This window comes from Acartia tonsa, chromosome 15, assembly GCF_053477335.1.
Source record: "Acartia tonsa isolate MP-2025a chromosome 15, ASM5347733v1, whole genome shotgun sequence".
Classification (NCBI taxonomy): Eukaryota; Metazoa; Arthropoda; class Copepoda; order Calanoida; family Acartiidae; genus Acartia; species Acartia tonsa.
This window is the reverse complement of record NC_137274.1, coordinates 17,195,918-17,215,532: the sequence shown is the minus strand read 5'-3', so window position 1 is coordinate 17,215,532 and position 19,615 is coordinate 17,195,918. Positions and strand designations below refer to the sequence as shown.

General features: G+C 33.1%; 2 protein-coding genes across 2 annotated transcripts in view; both read left to right on the top strand.

The window, feature by feature from the left end:
* The window catches only part of LOC145306959 (uncharacterized), a 35,513-nt gene that overhangs the window by 3,927 nt on the left and 11,971 nt on the right, over positions 1 to 19,615 (top strand). The gene's annotated exons all lie outside the window — the stretch shown is intronic.
* Positions 5,073 to 18,466, top strand: LOC145307511 (uncharacterized). Its single transcript, XM_080149967.1, has 9 exons — positions 5,073 to 5,591; positions 9,429 to 9,491; positions 9,858 to 9,943; positions 14,370 to 14,443; positions 14,991 to 15,080; positions 15,454 to 15,765; positions 17,064 to 17,255; positions 17,972 to 18,194; positions 18,403 to 18,466. Exons 1-9 carry the CDS (start codon positions 5,547 to 5,549, stop codon positions 18,464 to 18,466), a joined length of 1,149 nt encoding a protein of 382 aa, XP_080006093.1. The 5' UTR covers positions 5,073 to 5,546.

Below are 19,615 nucleotides of genomic sequence, written 5' to 3'. Positions count from 1 at the left end.
GGTACTGCAGGCCTCCAGGTGGATCCTGGACAGGTAAAAATTGAAAATTTTTAATTTTAAAGTTAGAACAAAACTTATTTAACAAAAGTGGCTTCTTTATAGATGGTAATAACTAATCTGAAGAAAATTTTGAAATCGGGCTCCAGGTTCAGATGCTGCAGGCCTCCAGGTGGATCCTGGACCTCACAAATAACCAGACTTAGGTTGGGCAAAAGGTCCCGTGAGATTATCTCAAACCATTTAGGCGTGGCAGGCCGAAAACAGCAAAAAATGGCCTAAAAATTGACCAGCCTGTCATTTAATCAAAGAAATCCATCAAAAAATCACAATTTGAAATTTTAATTAGTTAATAACTTTTTTCTCATAAGAGATAATGACACAAGACTTTCACTTGGTGAAAATTCAGCATTGTGGGCCGCTTAGACTTTATATTTGGTGACCCTGGGGTGACGGGTTCAGTGCCCCCCACAACCACGAAGTGGGCATACTTTTGAAAATCACGTTTTTTTAGTTTTTCCCCTTAAAGGAGGGGAAGGAGTCGTTTTAGAGACTTCAAGCATCTCTTTGATGTTGAACAACTTTTTGAGGCAGACATTTCTTTACTTATGTTTCATTCGCCTCCGGCTGACCGTTTAGCCGTTATTCGCCGCCGAAGGCGTGATTTTTGGCGATTTTTGCCGTTTCCGAGGTTTTAATGGACATTTAGGAGGGGAAAGAGTTGTCCAATCAAGTTGATGATAAACTACATTTTTGTAGGCAATTGCATTGGCTAAATTTCATGTAAAGTAAAATTTTTTGTACCTCCAACCGGTTTTGCTCCAGCTGAATCAATTTACAGATACCCCCTAAAAACCGGAAAAAAACGTTTTTTTTATAAAATTCACGGCCGGTTTTGGCCGGATCCGGCTCAAATTTTGCATGGAGTCATCCTTTGATATTCCCAACAGTTGATACTTGACTCAGCAAGATCCCAGAAAAGTGTGGTATATCTACCCCCCCCCCCCCACTCCCATCCCCTGGAGGCTAGGGGCGAAGTAACTACAAAATATTGATATTTTATTTTATATTTTAAACGGTACTAAAACATTTTAATATAGGAATGTGTGTGGGTGTGTGTGTGTGTGTGTTTGTATGTGTGTATGTCTGTGTGTGTGTGAGTACAATAAAGCCACTTTCCTCTCTCTCTCTTTCTATCTTTACCTCCCCCCTTCTCTCTCTCGCTCTACGTCACCAGAAATAAAGTTATAAGACATTATTATAATTTTATACTCTATAATTAGAATAAAAATAAGTCTGTTATGGTTTTAGGCTATTTTTCTGTCCTTTTCAGAATATGCTGCTAGTCCTTATAAAAAGTAACAGGACTTCTGTCTGTACCGAAGGATCTCGCTTATCGATAAACCAAAATAGTTTTCACTTACAGTGTAGCTCTTCTTAGATTCTGGGAAGGTTTAGAGCTATTTTAGACGAGGGTACCACATAACTAACTAGCGGTGAAATATTTTTTGGTGAAGACCTGATCTTAATATAGATTGAAAAGAAAACATTTTACATGCCTCTGGGGCGTAGTCACACTGATTTTATACAATTTGTTTTACAAGAAACGGTCCAATTTTGAACCAACCAATCGGGATTTTTACAAAGTACCCAAATTTTTAAGGCCAAATAATGAAAAAAAGTGCTTTTAACACTTTAGGTTCTAGTATAATTTACTATCTAATGTCCCCTCCCTCCCTCCATGGATGGCAATGCAGTATAAAACCGGTTCTTTGAAGCCCTATACAGCATATAATTACAGCTAAGAATTATAAATTAAGGCTTTAAATAGTTTTGGTTTGATATAAAAAGATTTTATGACCTATAAAGCGAGGTTTTTCTATGATTAGGGTCAGTCCGTCCATAACAGTTTAGATTTAGACAGGTTAGAATCGTCCTATCGATTACAAACTGTTTTAGGAATCATCCTGCTAAGTTTGAAATCGATAGGAGTAATACTAGCATATCTAAATTGACGAAAAGAAATAACTGTAACGGACAGACGTACTTACGAACCAACATTAATTATAGCTTCTCTTTTAAAAATCCTCCAATGAAAACGTCTGATAATGTTATTGTTAACTTACAACGCCGTATTGTTACAGGAATCTAAAGGGATATGACAATGGCCGATAATTTGATGTAAATCCCTCAAATTAACCCTTCTGTAGATTACAATTAATCGTTGAAACGTTTGAAACTTAATGAGCAAAGCAATCAAAATTCACTATAATCCCCAAAGTTGTTGAGCCAACGAATAAGAAAATGTTATTGTAAAACTTTGGGGACTAGTGTAATAAACAGCCCATTGTCACATCTCTCTCTCTGTGTTATATTAGTTACCTAATAACATTGGTCCATAGAAACGTTTTCTTATTCTTTGGCTTAACAACTTTGTGGACTTTTGGGGAAATTTGATTGGTTGATTCATTAAGTTGAGTGTTTAATCTTTTCAACTACTAATTATAATCTGCAGAAGGTGCAATTTATTTTGTGGGTCATCATTGGGGATGTACAAAAATTTTTCGGCCATTGTCTTATCCCTTTAGATTCCTGTGTTACAAGACTGTATTGTTATATTGGTTGATAATATTGGCCCCTAGAAACGGCTGTGTGCATCGGGGGGCCTCCGAATAAACTTGGAGATATGTTTCCATGTAACTGCAAATAAAATAAAATAGCAACTTTAAAAAAAAACAGGGTATAGTTCCTTTTGTGGCACGTTTTGTGGCACCGCCCCTTTAGAGACGATTCGTCGTATTTTTCAAATGACTTTTAATAGGTCATTTTATTTTAGGTTAGGTTATATTTGGTTAGGTGAATGCCCCGCAGGGTTAGAGCCCCCCGCAGGGGCTAGAAATAGGATAAAAGCTACTGTGAAAAATACGAAAAATGCCCCTTAAGGACCTTTGCCACGAAGGGACTATACCCAAAAAACATACCTTACCTCGCAAGGGCGAGATTCTCTAGATCATCTAGAGAATCCAGAGCATCATCCGCATGTAATGGGATGTGATACTCTAACACCCAAGGATATTAAGTTAAGTAACATCCAACAGACAACCAACCCTTTGATTGCACAACCTTTGTCAGAAAAGTCCTAACTGTGCATGTTAATGAGTTGCTCTTGTTCTTGGGCCAAGGCATTCCCTATACTTTAACCAATTATGTTGCGCACCTGACAAAGCAGCATAGAAACCATTTTAAACGTATTTTGTTATAACGCCGTGTCGGGCTGAGATTCAAACCTTTCACCTTCCCGACGACGAGCAGATGCGCTACGTGTTAAGTCATGGTCGCAGGTTAAATACATGTTGGTAATACCTTAAAATGGTATTACCCTCGTAGAATTTTTTTTTTCAATTTTGAAAATTTAAATACACCCCCCTCCCAACAGCGAACTATGAACTCTGGCCGCAGTGCTCGGCTCCCTAGCCTAAAACCTAATCTAAAATAGTTTTTCGTCGTTCTCGGGGGGGGGGGGGGGGGGGGAGGTACACAAATTTTCAAAATTGAAAAAAAAATTTATATTATGTGTAGACTGTCAATTTCAATATTTTCAAGTTGTAATGGGTATTGTATCCAAAAAAAATAGCAGTCTATTATAAAAAGCAGCTGAGAAAATTATATTTCCTTCATAGCGTTACAGACAGACAGACAAAGTGAATTATAAGGTAATATATCCTCTTAGAATTTTTTTTTCAATTTTGAAAATTTGAGTATGTTTTTCTATTCAAAGTGGGGGGAGGTAGGCTGTGCTAAAATTCCGTAAAGGTGTAAGTTTTAAGGCTAAAAACAGTAGTAGAATGATAAAATTTATGTTAACTTAAAAATTTGTTGTCTATAGCTATAAGGAATACACATATATAGTGAATATTATCCTTCTACTACTGTTTTAAAGCCTTATAACTCAGACCTTTACGGAATTTAAGCAAAAACTACCTCCCCTTATTTGTTATTTTTTGTGTGAATGTATGAGCACCATCTCTCTTGGAAGTTGCCATAAATTCCGTAGTTACAATCGGACCTCTAGTCAAGCCAGTTGGCAGTTCAGAGTTACACACACACTCACACACACACACACACACATACACACACACTATTTATATATTAACATACCTGCCTTTAAAAGCAAATGTGTAGTAGTCACTTTGTAAGAGATTTGTTGCTAACACCAAATATTTTCAAAATTTTAAAGATAATTTTTGCTTCTACATCATAATTTCATCTTTTTTTAGACATGTTAGAATTATCTTATTATTTTAAAACTTTAGTTATTGTGGATGTTATTAGGCTAATTCTTAAGTATACATAATAATGTCAGTTTTTTAAGCAGGGAGGGAGGGGACATTGGGCTGTTTATTACACTAGTTCCGAAAGTTTTATGATAGAATTTTTCTTATTTTTGTTCTTAAGAACTTTGGGAACTTTTATTCCATTTTGATTGGTTGGTTATTTTAGTTGAGTGTCCAAATGTTTCAACCACTAACTGTAATTAACTTAAAAATCGGCCCATTGGGCTAAAAAAACCAGTTTTAATCTCATTAGTATTCATTTAATATCTGCGGAAAGCTGTGTATAATATGATGCTTTTTAGATCCTTTACTAATCTTATAATTCCATGAAGTTAGTTTTTTGGAAAACTCTTTAATAATCCTTCATTTTGCTTTTTAATTGCATATAATTAGGAACTTGTTTATTGACTAATTTAAAATAAAAGTAATGGCGTAATTATATTGTTGATAAATTCATTTGGATAAATATGTGATTCAGAAAAAAAACAATAAAAATGTGGCTAAGAAGAATTAAGGATGGATGAATGAAATTGAATATTTTCAACAAAAAAAGATGAAAATCAGTTAGAAATAAACCCTTAAAACAGGTGAACCCTTTTGCATCCAATTGATACCTAGTTAACACAACTTTGATACAGTAATGTATGATGCTAAGATGTTTAATGTTACAAAGAGTATAAACAAAGTTAAGTAAATCATTCAAAGAGTTCATTTTAATACAGAGATGTATTGTATTACAAAGAGTATATATGTATAATGTTACAAAGAGTATAAACAAAGTTGAATCAGATCATACAAAAGATTTCACTAAGATGTTAAATGTTACAAAGAGTTTAAACAAAATTGTATTGAAACATACAGAGAGTTCACTCAAATGTATAATGTTACAAAGAGTATAAACAAAAGTGCATCAGATCATACAAAAAGTTCACCGAGATGTATAATGTTACAAAGAGTATAAAGAAAATTTTATCAAACAATACAAAGAGTTTATAAATATATATAATTATTAATGTTACAAAGAGTATAAACATTGTTTCATTGGTTATACAAAGAGTTCAATTTGATAAAGAGATGAGTGATATTACAAAGAGTGCACATATAATGTTACAAAATTGTATTGAAACATACAAAGAATTCACTGAAATGTATTATGTTACAAAGAGTATAAACAAAGTTAAGTAGATCATACAAAGAGTTCATATTAATACAGAGATGGATGATATTACAAAGAGCTTAAACAAAGTTGGAGGAACAAAGGAAATAAATTCATATTAATTTTATTATTTTGAAAAACTTAATTTTTGGTGGGATCCTAAGGGAGGATATAATTATCCTATTGATCTGGTTTTTAGAATAATGATTCCTAGGAAAACAAGGTACAAAATGATAAATCTAAGAATCTATATTGAAGTTTTACAAATTTAAGTATGCCCTAAAATCATTTGCAACAAATATTTATACAATTTTGGTTAGATTATTAAATTAATATTCTGCTTATTAAGTTGTGAAACTCTACAAGGGTTATTCATTTATCCTATTGTCTAATTTTAAAGCTTTGCTTTATGGATGTAGTCTCAGCCTTCTCATAGCTGCAATCTTTTAATAAAGATAAAAAATACAAACCAATAAATGGATCTACAGACAAAGTAAATATTTACTTCAAAGGCAATATCCCTTCAAACTCTTATTGGACCAACAAAACACCCCCCCCCCCACGTTGGTTTAATATACTGGTTTAAAAAAAAAGATTTTTATCTTAAATTTTTGTTCATTTTTTAATAATCTTTAGGGATTGGACAATGGATGAAAACTTAATGTGCATCCCCAATTGTGAAACAAAAATTAACCTTTCTTTGATTTATGATTATTGCTAGTTTAAACCAACAATAAAGACACATTGATGTGTCACACCCCTCCCCTCCCTCCCAATTATGATAAACAATATTAGTCCTTCTATAAGCTTTAAAGGATTAGATTAATTGGTTATACTATCCATTCAAGATTAATTAAGTAATCAAGTACCTGTACCAACAAATGATATATTTCATAATTTTTTGGTACCAGAATAATTTACAGTCCAATTTACAATAACCGGATCTAGTGCAGTTCAAGATAAAATGTTCCTGGTAATGATATCTCCAAAAATATATTAACTGTAATGGCTTCTAGCTGCCAAACGGCAAAACGTACATATCATGCCAGCACACTGTTTTTAGCGGCATAAGAAGATCTATAAATAATCTGAAATATCTAAGATTCAATTATGCACAGGGAAAGCTTCACTGAAGAAATAATTCTTTTTCGTAAATTTTTATGTTAGCATAATCTGTACCTTCAACCGGTTGGCCGTTAGCAGCCTTTAAACTTCAAAATTTTTTGGAGATAATCGTTACCATAAGAGGTGGATTCTTAAAACGCTGTCTCGCCAAGTTGCTTGGGTAACCAGCTAGCCATTGCCAAATCTTAAAAAGAACTGTCTTGGTGAAGCATATTGGAGAAGGATTAGCAAAAATGGTGAGCCAACACTGTTTTTTTTTTAAGAATCCACCTCTGCACTAGATAGATCCCAATAACCAATACTGTAGTCCAGACTATGACAAGGATAATTATGCAGCAATATTATTGGACTCTAAACCAGATTAATATCCGCCGGATAAGAACCGGTTTTGAGCCATTATTAAACTTAATTATCCGCGGAAAACTGTCTATAATACGATGCAATAACAATTTAGCATAAATCCAGGGATCTAAAGGGATAAGACAATGGCCGATAAATTGATGTACATCTCCAATGATGATGCACAAAATTAACCCTTCTGTAGGATAAAATTAGTGGTCAATCGTCAATATAATGAACCAACCAATTAAAATTCAATGAAAGGCACCCCAAAGTTGTTAACCAAACAAATAAGAAAATATTATTATAAGACTTTGGGGACTAGTGTAATAAACAGCCCAATATCCCCTCCCTTCCTTGGGAAACATAATTTTCTCTATTGCTAATAATAATATTTATCGCCTCGTATTATAAACAGCTTTCTGCGGATATAACGATCTATAATTATAAGATTAAAAACCAGTTTTTTAGACTGTGATGCCAAAGGCACAGTCTAAAAAAACTTATTATAATCTTATGATAGTACATTTTTATATTCGTAGAAAGCTGGATATAATACGATGCTAGACATAGTTTTTTCGTATGGATGAAAACCGTTTCTAATCCACCAGATATTATTATAAACACAGTGGCGGAATGCTCCTTTAATTTCAAGTGATCAACATCCTTATATAAAAGAAACAGAATATCTGCATAGAGAGAGGGGACAATGGGCTGTTACACTAGTCCCAAAGTTTTCTATTTCGTTGGCTTAACAACTTTGGGGACTTTAGTAAATCTTAATTTGTCCAAACGTTTCTACAACTAATTTTGATCCTTTTAATTTTAATCTACAGAAGGAGTAATTTTTTGTATCATCATTGAGGATGTACATCCATTGATTTATCGGCCATTGTCTTATCCCTGTAGATCCCTGGGATGTATGTCTTTATGTACTGACAGACCGACGGACCAAGCAAATTATATTCTTGATGTTTGTGGCATAAGAAGGAACCGTAACAAAAATGTCTATTTGTCAAGAAATTTACACTTTCCCCATACTGTTTCTTACAGACAGACAGACGGACAGACAACGTTTATTATAGAGTAGCTCTGCTGTTATACATAAGACTTAATACACAAGTTTTTTTTATGTAAACTAAAAAGTTTCTTAAAAAGGGCAAATTAGTGAATTCTGACTGATTAGTCTAACTCAGGGAGGAAGGGAGGCCGGAGGGAGAGAACATTGAACTGTAAATTATACTGGTATCCAAGGTTTTAGTACAATCTATAATACAAAGTAGAATGGAGTCTGTCCGTCCGTCCAGCAGTCTGTCTGTCCGTCTGTCCCTTAAGATCTCGGTAACCACTGAACCGATCGGATTCTACTCTTCAGAAATATACCTTCTGGTCTTGTAGTGGTTTTAGGCTATTTTCTTAGGGGGGTGGGACATCCCCAACCCCCCAAAAACAAAAAATCCCCCCACCAATTTTTTTTAGATTATTTAAAATAGTGTTGGAGTGGGGTCATCTCCAGGTAATAAAAGATGTAATTATACCTCTTGGGGCAAAGCCCCTAGAGGCTAGGGGCGAAGCCGCTAGTATTGATACAAAATAACAGCGACTAAACTTTTCCGCTAATAATTCAAATCTACAGAATGGTTATTAGGTGAATATATAATATTATCGTTCATTGTCTTATCCCTTTAGATCCCTGGAATTGGTACTTTTTATTCTAAACTAGTGGATACGCCCCTAGCATCTAGGGGCTATGTAATCGAAGGAAAAGAGGGGCTAGAAAAATACCTTAAAAATAAACAAAGATTTAAATTTGAAAATAGAATAGTCTAAAACCATCATCGTACCTATGTACATATATGAAGCTTACTTTAATTAGAGAACCTAACTGGTTCAGTGGTTATTGAGATCTTAAGATTCAGACAAGAAATTCTTACCACTTTACATATGGTCAGATTAAATGAAGCTACTCTATAATCCCAAATGTGAGAGGATATTAGGCTGTATATTTTACTAGTCCCCAAAGTTTTATAATAACGTGTTCTTATTAGTTGGTTTAACAAATTTGGGGACTTTAATTGGATTTTTATTGCTTAGTTCAAAACGTTTCAACCACTAATTTTAAACTACAGGAGGGATGATTTTATGTATAATCATTGGGGATGTACTTCAACTTATCTTCCCTTGTCTTATCCCTTAAGATCCCTGAATAGATAAAAAATGGAGGAATGGGACATTGGGCTGTATATTTCACTAGTCCCCAAAGTTTTATAATAAATTTACTTATTGGTTGGTTTAACAACTTTGGGGATTTCATCAAATTTGTATTGGTTAGTTCATTACCTTGAATGTCAAAACGTTTTAATCACTAATTGTAATCTGCAGAAGGTATAATTTTGTGTAAAATCATTGGGGATGTACATCAACTTATCTGCCATTGTCTTATCCCTGATAAATATGGAATGAATTGAATTTATTAGAAATCCGCGATGAAAAAATCTAAATCATTTGATGTCAACATCCAGGCTTGGAAGAGATCCAAGGTTTTTAAGAGTTTCAATAATCCTTATAATAAAGTAACAGGATGTCTGTCTGTCTGTCTGTCTGTCTGTTATCTGTCTTTCTGTTTGTCTGTCTGTCTGTTTTTACCAAAGGATCTTGCTATATGCTTAACCGATATGGTTCTCCTTCACAGTGTAGCTTCTAATATGTCCTGGGAATGTTTATTGGTATATTGGGGAGGTGGACCACCACCCTAACAATAGAAATCGTAAAAAACTAACTAGCGGCCGAAAAAAAACATTCTATGGTAAATGGCTGATAACAAAACAAAAACATTTACATGCCCCTAAAGACCTCTAGGGGCATAGCCGCTGGTAGTTATATAAACTCTTGAATAATTGAACAAGAACTTAATGCTGCAAAGAAGGAGAAAAATAAAGCTGAATGATTCAAAGTCAAAATCACTGGACCTTTTTGACCGTCAGAGCAATAGGTTTAATTATGGAAAAGTTAAAATATTTTATCACATTTAATGTGAGAATGTGGCTATTATCATATTCAAAATAAATGCTGTAATAAGCTTTAAAATATTTAAACACTAGTCTCTCATTGGACACAAAATGACGTCCAATAAGAAAAAGGAATAAAAATATTGGAAAGAAAATTATTTTATTTCAAAATTAATTCTTGGCATTTTGGAATAAAAAATATAGGGGAAAGAAAATTATTTATTTCAAATTTATTTCTAGTCTTGAAATAATATTCATTATTTTATTTTAATTCGAGTGTCAACCAATAAGAAATAGGCATGCTGTTTTAAAAGTTTGGAATAAAAATTATTATTTTTTGTCAATTCCTTTTTTCAGAGTATAAAATGAGAATAAATTTTCCAACATCATTATTGATTTCTAATTTAACATTTCATACAGTGGGTAATATTTATTTCAACATTTTTTGTCATTCAAAATCAAGTGTCATAAAAATAATAATATTTAACATAAAAAAGAAATTTTTAAAATAATTTTGTTTTCTTTATTTGTTGAAGATTTAAGCCCAAGCTTTTTCTGAGGGGGGAGACCCCCCTCAACCCCCCCCCCTTCCTGAGGGGGGAAACCCCCCTCGACCCCCCCCCTGACGCTCTCTTCTTTAAATCTTTCATTATTTCTGTAATTTATTCTAACTATCTTATAAATTTCAAAACATGAGATAAAAAGGAAATAATTTGCTGTGCATTATTAAAAAATTTTAAAATTGTAAAAAAATTCCAACATGATTTTTAATTTTAAATACAAGAATATTTTTTCCTATATGATATGTTAAATTTAAATACAGGAATAATTTTGTACTGTGGAATTGAAGAAATAAATGCTGTACATTAGAGTGGCTTGATTTTCAATGATTTTCTAATTTTAAATGTGCTACATACACTTTCTGTCTGAACATCATATAAGAGACCAAAAAATGAAAAGAAAATATTTTGAATAATGGGGAGGCTCGCTGATGCATGTAAACTTTTAGAAAGACACTTGTGGGGAGAATTTTTTTTTTTTTTTTTTGGGGGGGGGGCAATTATTTTTGTTTCAAAGTATAGCTTTATGCACCTTCCCAATTTTGTCTTGAAGAGTAGAATAAGAATAAAAAATCTGTTTTTAAAACTATTGATCCTAGCAAGAAAAATCCATAAATAAATTTAAAAACCAAGAGATTTTACATTTAATTTAAGATTTTTCATGCTTGGATGAATATTTTTTAAAACCAATTTGATATTCTTATATTAATCAACAAGACAAATTCAAAAAGATGCATAAAGCAATACTTTGAAAGAAAAAAAGTTGCACCTCCAGAATAAACTTCTAAAATTTTTAATGCATGGAAACACCTTCCCCCCATTTCCCCTCAAGGACAAAATCATTTTTTTATATTTAGGTTTCTTATATGACGTTTAAACTGTAGATGTTGATTACAAATTTAATGTCCAAAATTGATCCACTCTACTGTACATTGTTATAATTTAATATTTGATGTGGGTATAAACATTAGACATAGATGGTCAATCTGACCCCATTTTTTTCTTAAAAAGAAACCTTTGTTCACTTTTTGTTGTATATGAAATACAGCCCTATAGGCAACATTATTTGCAACTAAATTTTGCAATGATATAATTTTTTGAAAGATAACTTTATTATAAGAAATTAAATTATTTATAACTAACTTATTATATGTTGTGTCATTCGCTTCACATTATATGATGGAAGAAATATTTTCTTCAAATATTTCACCCAAGGAAAGCTTTAACCTAAGATATTCAACAATTTATAGCTGATGCATAATGTAAACAAAATTCCGTTGTGCTGTCTCTAGGTTATCTCTATTGTATAAATGAACGTACAAAAGAGGAGGAGAGAGAGAGGGAAATAGACAGAAAAGTGAGGGAGGGGGGAGGGGGAAGAAATATAGAGAAAAATAGACAGAGATATTTATTGTTCACCCTTAGATGATTTTTTGATAGACTTATTTGAATTTAAGAAAAAGATCATATTTTATTAATATTGCTTATACAACTTTATTTCACCAATATTAAGGTCAAGTGACAAAAATTTAAATTTCCACCTACTTCGCCCCCAGAGGGGGCAATAGTAGAAGGAAAATTCAAATTTTGATCACATGACCAAAATTGTTGAAATAATTTTAATATCCTTTCTAGCATTCACAATATTAGGAAAATATGATAAATAACTATTCTCCTATTCATTTGAATCAAGTGGATATAAACTGGTTGCCATCCATACAAAAAACTATGTCTAGCATCGTATTATATCCAGCTTTCTACAAATATAAAAATTTACAATCATAAGATTAAAACCAGTTTTTTTAGCCCCGATGTGCTGAAGGCAAGGGTTTTAATCTTGTAATTGTACATTCTATATCCGCGGAAAGCTGTTTATAATACAAAGCAAGAAATAACTATTATTTTACGTAGTAAAACTACTCGATATCTTATTTTGTCAGTTTGTCAATAACGCTATCGGAGAAATGTGATTTTCTTGGCTGCTATTGAAGATAGGTGAAGATTCCCAGTAGTAATGAGCATTAGGACACTTAAGTTGGAGGGAATTTTAATGTTAGGGGGAGATTTGAAATCTGCATCAAATTTTAAGGATTTTTTATAAAATTCATTTTTTGTATAATTCTTTGTCTAAAAGCGGAAATACAATTTAAGTTAATTATTTTTTACATCTGTAATTTGTGGATTTAAAAAAAACTGTGCTCTGATTGGAGAAGCTAAAGTGTCGTAAATCATTCACCCAATTAGAGCGCAGGTAGTTTCCTATCCTATTGGTCAAAATTAATCAACTTAAAATGTATTTCCGCTTTTAGATTAAGAATTGTACAAAAAACCAATTTTATTTAAAAAATCCTTAAAATTTGATGCAGATTTCAAATCTCCCCCTAACATAAAAATTCCTTCCAACTTATATATCCTAATGAGCATCCAGTATATAATTTACTTGGTCTGTCAGTCTGTCCTTGGTGTTTATTTGATTTTCCTGGACCTACAGGAAGCTTCCCTGTAAAGGAGAACCATATCAGTCCAGTGGTCAACGAGATCTTAGGCTACAGATGGACAGACAGACATCCTGTTATTTTTATATATACAGCTACTTGTGACCATATTTTATGCAGATAAATTATAGTTATTTCTCGCATCGTATTATAAACGGCTTTCCGCGGATATAGAAAGTACAATTATGAGATTAAAACTAGTTTTTTTTAGCCCCGAGGTGCCGAAGGCACCGGCTAAAAAAACTGGTTTTAATCTTATGATTGTACATTTCTATATTCGTAGAAAGCTGGATATAATATGATGCTAGACATAGTTTTTTCGTATGGATGAGAACCGGTTCCTATCCACCGGATTCGAATGAATACGAGAAAATTTTTTCTGTTATCTGCATTGCTCATACCAGGGAGGGAGGGGACACTGGACTGTAAATTTCACAGGTACCCAAAGTTTTGTAGCAATGTTATCTTATTCAATGGCTCAAAAATTTTGGGTACTATGAAATTTAATTGGTTGGTTACAAACTAAAAGTGTTTAAACTTTTTAACCAATATTTTTCATGTAAAAGAGGAAATTTTGTATATCATCATAGGGAATGTTTATGAATTTTTGTCCATTGTCTAATCCCTGCCCCATACAAAACTTTTCTTTGTGCATCATATTATATTTTGTTGCAACATAAGGCCAGTTTTTAAATAAACAAGGATGACAACATCCAGTGTTAGCAAAACACAAAACATGGACAAAGTGAGTTATAGAGCAGATTTTTATTTGTCATAATTGATATTCTAAAGTTACATTCTAAAGCCAGCAAAGGCACTAGTAATTAGAATTACAATCCAAAAAGTAGAAAGATGTCTGTCTGTTCTGGTTTAAGATCTCACTAACTGCTGCTCTGGTATGTTTCTCCTTTACAATAAAGCTTCTAATAGATACACTGAAGGTTTATAACTATTTGGTTGAGGGTACCAATACCCTCTCAAGAGAAATAGTTGCAAGAAAGAATGTCCCAACTGGCCAAAATATTTTGTTTACTTTATTTAAAACTAAATTTGAAAGGGTGGGTCAACTTTCCCCTCCCCCTATAGGCTCTAGGGGCGTAGTTATACACCCTTAAAATAAAGTACTAGGACTTTGTCTGTCTGTCTGTTTGTATGAAGGATCTTGCTAACTTTTTACAAAGTCGCTTCTCATAGGTTTATAGGGAAGGTTTATAGCTACTTTTGGGGAGGGTACCCCCACTGTCCCAAGAAAAATCACAAAAAAATGTAACTAGCACCATAAAAGAAAATATTGAAGAAAATAATGTTGTAATGGTTGTAAATAATTCATAAAACCATAATTAAATATTATAAAGAGAAGCATCATTTGTTCGTTTTACATCTCTGTCCAGCATTCCTGAACATAGAAGGCTGGCTCAGTGTTGTCAAGGAAATCAACAGCTAAATTTGAATTATAGCAGCTGCGCCTCTAAAGGCCTCTACAGTCACCTAAGAAAGTGGTGTGTTGAATTTGACCCCCGTCCCCCCTCTATATTTTAAGACCTATGAGACACTACATTGTAAAGTAGAACCATATGGGTTCAGCAGTAAGCAAGATCCTTTTCTGCAGACAAAAAAAAACTTTATATAATCTAGGAGCTCTTTATTTTCTAACGGTATGGGCTGGGCAGAAAGAAATCATCCCATTACTTAAATCTTTAGGGAAACATCCTTGTGCCCTTGATGTGAAGTTTCCCTAAAAACAGAAACTTATTAGGTTCACTGATTATTAAAATCCGATTACAACAGAGGTGGATTTTATTTTTTAACGAAATTTTGCATGACTTTAGAGAATTTTTTAAAATAACGATGTTGGTTAACTATCTACCAAAGACAGTTCAGCGATCCTAATTTTTGTTATAAATCCACCTCAGAATCCTCTCTACTTCCCTACTCTAAACCATCCAATAAATTTAAAGCTGGTGATGTTGTCCCAGAAATTGAGGAGGAAGAAGTAAAGGGAGTGAGACATAGATCTCCAGTTTCTATTGACAATGGTTATAGGCCATCTCCTCTTCCCACTCCAGGATAGTGTTGACCTGTACTCTATGCATGCATATTTAAAAGTAACAGGATCTGTCTGTCTGTCTGTCTGTCTGTACTGAAGGATCTCACTTACTGCTGAAATGTATATTTATCCTTTACAATTTAGCTTCTCATAGGCCCTATAACTATTTAGGGGGAGGGGGTACCATCACCCTCCCAAGAGAGGACAACCATAGAAAAAAATAAGGGGTGTAGCAACTAATTTAACATAAGATATAAGCCAAACATTTAAATTTATGAAAGGGGTTTTGAATTCATTCCATTGTAAATATTTAGTTGATTTGTACCTTCTGAACCTTTTTTTAATACTATTAAATGTTAATATATTGTATAGCTCAACATGATATCTTACAGATAAAGAAACTAAGTCAATCCAAGTGGCTGCAAGAAATGATAATTCCCATTGCAAATCATCAAAAGAATCTTCACCTGATAATGCTCTCGTAAATGATAATAGTTTAGATTTAAGACATTGTAAAAGTAATGAAGAATTTTATGTAAACTACAGCATGGTCTCAACTCAAGCAAACACTGCTCCAATATATCTTGCTCACAACAGTTCATCAACAGTTGGTTCATCCCCATCTTCATCCATATCAGGGCTTTCATCTCTAGAAATTTCAACTTCATCACCCATTCACTCAGATACAACTTCAAGCAATGAAGGTTTCTTTAAAAGATTACTATGGTTACTTGACAATTATGAAGAAATCAAATCCTATTCACTTACAAATATGCCACTAGAGGCCTCAATTTTATGTTAAGATCAGCTGTTTATCAAAAAAAAATTCTTAACCACTAGATGGCACTAGTTACATATTTTTTTGTGATTTCTCTTGGATGGGCGGTTGTTGCATTTCCCAAAAACTTTTCCAGGACCTATGAGAAGCTACCCTGTAAAGGAGAACTATATCAGTTCAGCAGTAAGCAAGATACTTAAACCATTAGTGCCGAGTGCCACTTTTATGGACCGATCGAGCTGAAAATTTCAGGGAAGCTTTGTTATGGTAAAAACGGAATTCCAATTTTTTTGTTTTGCTCTAGTGGCGTGCACAGGAAAGTTGCAGGAAAACCCGGTTCGGCATGAGTAAAGAAACCGTTCGGCATAGGTAACCACTTTTGGCGTTTTTTGGTGCTTTCCCCCCGGCATTAAAGCCCGGTTTTGTCCTAAATACCCGGTTATTTGGCCCAAAAAATTAAAAATGTAATTTTTGAACGTCCAAAGTGAGTTGTAGAGTAGCTAATACTACGATACAATCCGTAATTGAAAACTACATAACATCATGTAATTGATAGAGCTACAACTAACATACAAAACAATTTATATCACATTTAAGATTTTGGCTATAGGTACCGCCCTTTTCGGTTAAAAAAGCCCATTTCCTAGAAGTTTTAAACTTTTGATATTATATGTGGACGGGTATCTTTACTCGCGCCGAGCAGGGCAATAAAACTAGCAGGTATCTTTACTCGCGCCGATCCGGAGCTATATAAAAAAAACGATAAAAAAATCATATAAAAAATAATAATTTGAATAAAACGAATTCACAAATGAATGTAGTTCCAATAAACTATAAATTTCACGAAAAAAATCACTAACTTTACTTCATAAACAAAAAAGTTAGGAGGGGTATTTTAAAATCACATCGTTTTTCTTGGTTTTCAAATTTTGTTGAGCTATACCGGCAAACGGAAGTAAGCAAAACTGCCTGCTCCAGGGGGAAATGAAAACCAGGGTAGTAGAGGGGGGATTTATACTGAGAATGATGCAATCCTAAAACTGAGAACCGGTTTTTTTCGGCATTTTTTGGAACCGGGCGTTAAAAGCCGGTTTGTCACTAATGGGTTAAGTATAGACATCCTGTTACTTTATTATAAGGATATACACACACACATATAACTGAATAAAGTACTTGATACTTCTTTTTAAATGTTATCAAATCTTTTAATTGAATTTGCCCAAGGGCTTTCTTTTCTTGATGAATCGACACTGACTTGTATTGCTGAGGATTCCTCAATCACAATATCATCTCTACCAGGGTCACAGTCTGTTCCTTCCTCTCTCCATCAGTTTCAACTAGGGATGGCAAGCTCATTGAGATTGAGAAACATCCAGGTTGAAAAGTTTGTCATAAATTTCTTAATTAAAGGGAGAGGTAGGTTTCAGGTAAAATCCGTAAAGGTTATGTGTTTTAAGTTAAGAACAGTAGTAGAATGATAAAAATTTATGTTAACTTATTAGAAAAAAAATTTTGTCTATAGTTCTTTTCAATAAGAAATACACATATTTAGCAAATATTATTGTTCTACTATATTTTTAAGCCTTAAAACACACACCTTTACGGATTTTACCCAAAACCTACCTCTCCCTTTATTAGCAAGCAGATTGAAATTTTACTTTTTGAAAAAAAAATACTGAAGTGGTTGTCTAGTTTTTTGTCATATTTTCATAATATTCATCATGTTGTAATAGGTATTCTTTTATTTTGCCAATGTTTGATCAAATGGCTAAACCTGAAATTTCTCTCTCCCCTTCAGTGACAAAGGTAGAAATTACAATTAATGCCATATGATTATTGGCAGAATAATTTGGAAATCTTCTTGGAATATTACAAAATTATCATGCAGAATTTTATGTTAAAATGTAGGAATTCCAGTATAATTTTTTTTATACTGTAATTTAAACATTATCATTTAAATTACAATAAAAAGTATTAATATTATTCTCATTGGGAGAGGAGAGTGTCTTATTTTCATCTAACAGGATTACAGAGATTTTTATTTTTTAACTATTATCTCCCCTTTCATATAGAAGTTATACAAACAAGCCCACGGTTTGGAATCAGTTTGCCATAAACTAATTTATTAATAGAGAGGTTATACTTTTACCAGCAACAAATTGAAGAAAGACAATTACTCGCAGCACGTTCTGAAGACACCTCCATTCCCAATCTTGCTGGTTCAGATACCAAGTCATATGATTGTAGTATACCTCTGCCTGACTCAGGGTATCACACAGAAAGAAGTCATGACTCCATGAAGAAAGCTAGAATGACCTCATTGTCTCTGGATGGAGATAATCTTCAACATCAAAGGTTGCATGTTTCTTTTAAAATAACTAGTAGCTGTGTCAATATCATCTAGGATAGGGTTTACAGTGAAATATCTTAGAACCTTAGAATAAAATAAACCATATGAGGATGTATGTAAAGCTTCCCTATAATGGATAGGTCCATATCATGCATAGTTAGGACTTAGACAAAGTTCTTACATTCAAAAGGTTGGAAACCTAATATCATATAGGTTGTCTTACAGAGATTATTACATTCCATTCCAAGCAGTTGATGCCCTTGTGTTCTCTAGATGAACTTTTACCAAGTTTCTTTATTTTGTCTTTAATATGTGAATCTTCCACTCTCCTCCCCCTTAAAAGGAAATTTATTTGATTAACAAAGAAAATGGATTTGATTATATTCATGTATGTAGCTAGAGGTGTGCAAAAGGGAGGTGTATCCATCCCCCTGGAAAAATTAGGTCTCTTAATTTTACCCCCTTCCCCAACACACCTCCATGACAAGGGTCTTGAACACTTAACAAAATTATCAGAATGTTTAGACAATGGTAGACAACTATGGGTTGTATTCCCCCCCCCCCTAACAATATTAGATCACTCCTGAATTTTATTTCTGGGGGTGTAAACAATTTTCAGGGTGTGCTGAATGCACCCTCCCAGTAAAATCATGTGCACGCCCCTGGATATAACCTTGATATAATGATACTAATGTATTATTTTTTTATTACAATACATTTTTGTATATCTCCAGATAATGCTTTATAATCAGACAGAACAAATCAGGGAGGTAAAGAGCTGTTTATTACACATTCAACAAAGTTTTACAATAAAGATTCCTTATTCACTGAATTATTATTAATTTTGATTGGTTGGTTTATTAAGTTTAGTGTTTAATTTTTTCAACCACTTATTGAATCTACAGAATATTATTTTGTGCTTCACCATTGGGAATGTACTTCAATTTATCAGCCATTGTCTTATCCCTTTAGATCCCTGGTAAAAAATAATATATATAGAAAAAAATGGAAATCTTGATATAAAGATGCAGGAAATCTATGTGTCTTAAAGCAGGAAGGAAGGGTACATTTGACTGTTTTTTTTCTAAAAGCATAGTAAGAACATTATTTTATTTGATTGCTCAAAACCTTTGGGTACTTTTCTTAAATTGTGATTGGTTAGTTTCAAACTTTAAAATTTGAGAAGGGGTAGTACTGTTTATCAGTACAGTGAATGTATATCAATTTGTCTTGTCTCTTTTCAAGAAAGAGGCACAAGTATCCAAAGTATTAAAATATATTTTTTTGGCTTTAAAACTTTGGGTACTGTTATAAAGATTTTAATTAGTTGGTTCCAAACTGGAAGTGTCCAAACTTATGAACCAATAATTTTGATCTTTATGTAGGGTAAATTTAACAATCCTCATTGGCCATGTATATGAATTTA

Excerpts from the sequence above, each read along its gene's own strand:
- LOC145307511 (XM_080149967.1), top strand. The coding sequence starts at position 5,547 with ATGGATGATATTACAAAGAGCTTAAACAAAGTTGGAGGAACAAAG. Across the intron at positions 5,592-9,428 it reads ACAAAGTTGGAGGAACAAAG|AAATCCGCGATGAAAAAATC; the intron begins GAAATAAATTCA and ends TGAATTTATTAG. Across the intron at positions 14,444-14,990 it reads GCTGGCTCAGTGTTGTCAAG|AAATTGAGGAGGAAGAAGTA; the intron begins GAAATCAACAGC and ends ATGTTGTCCCAG.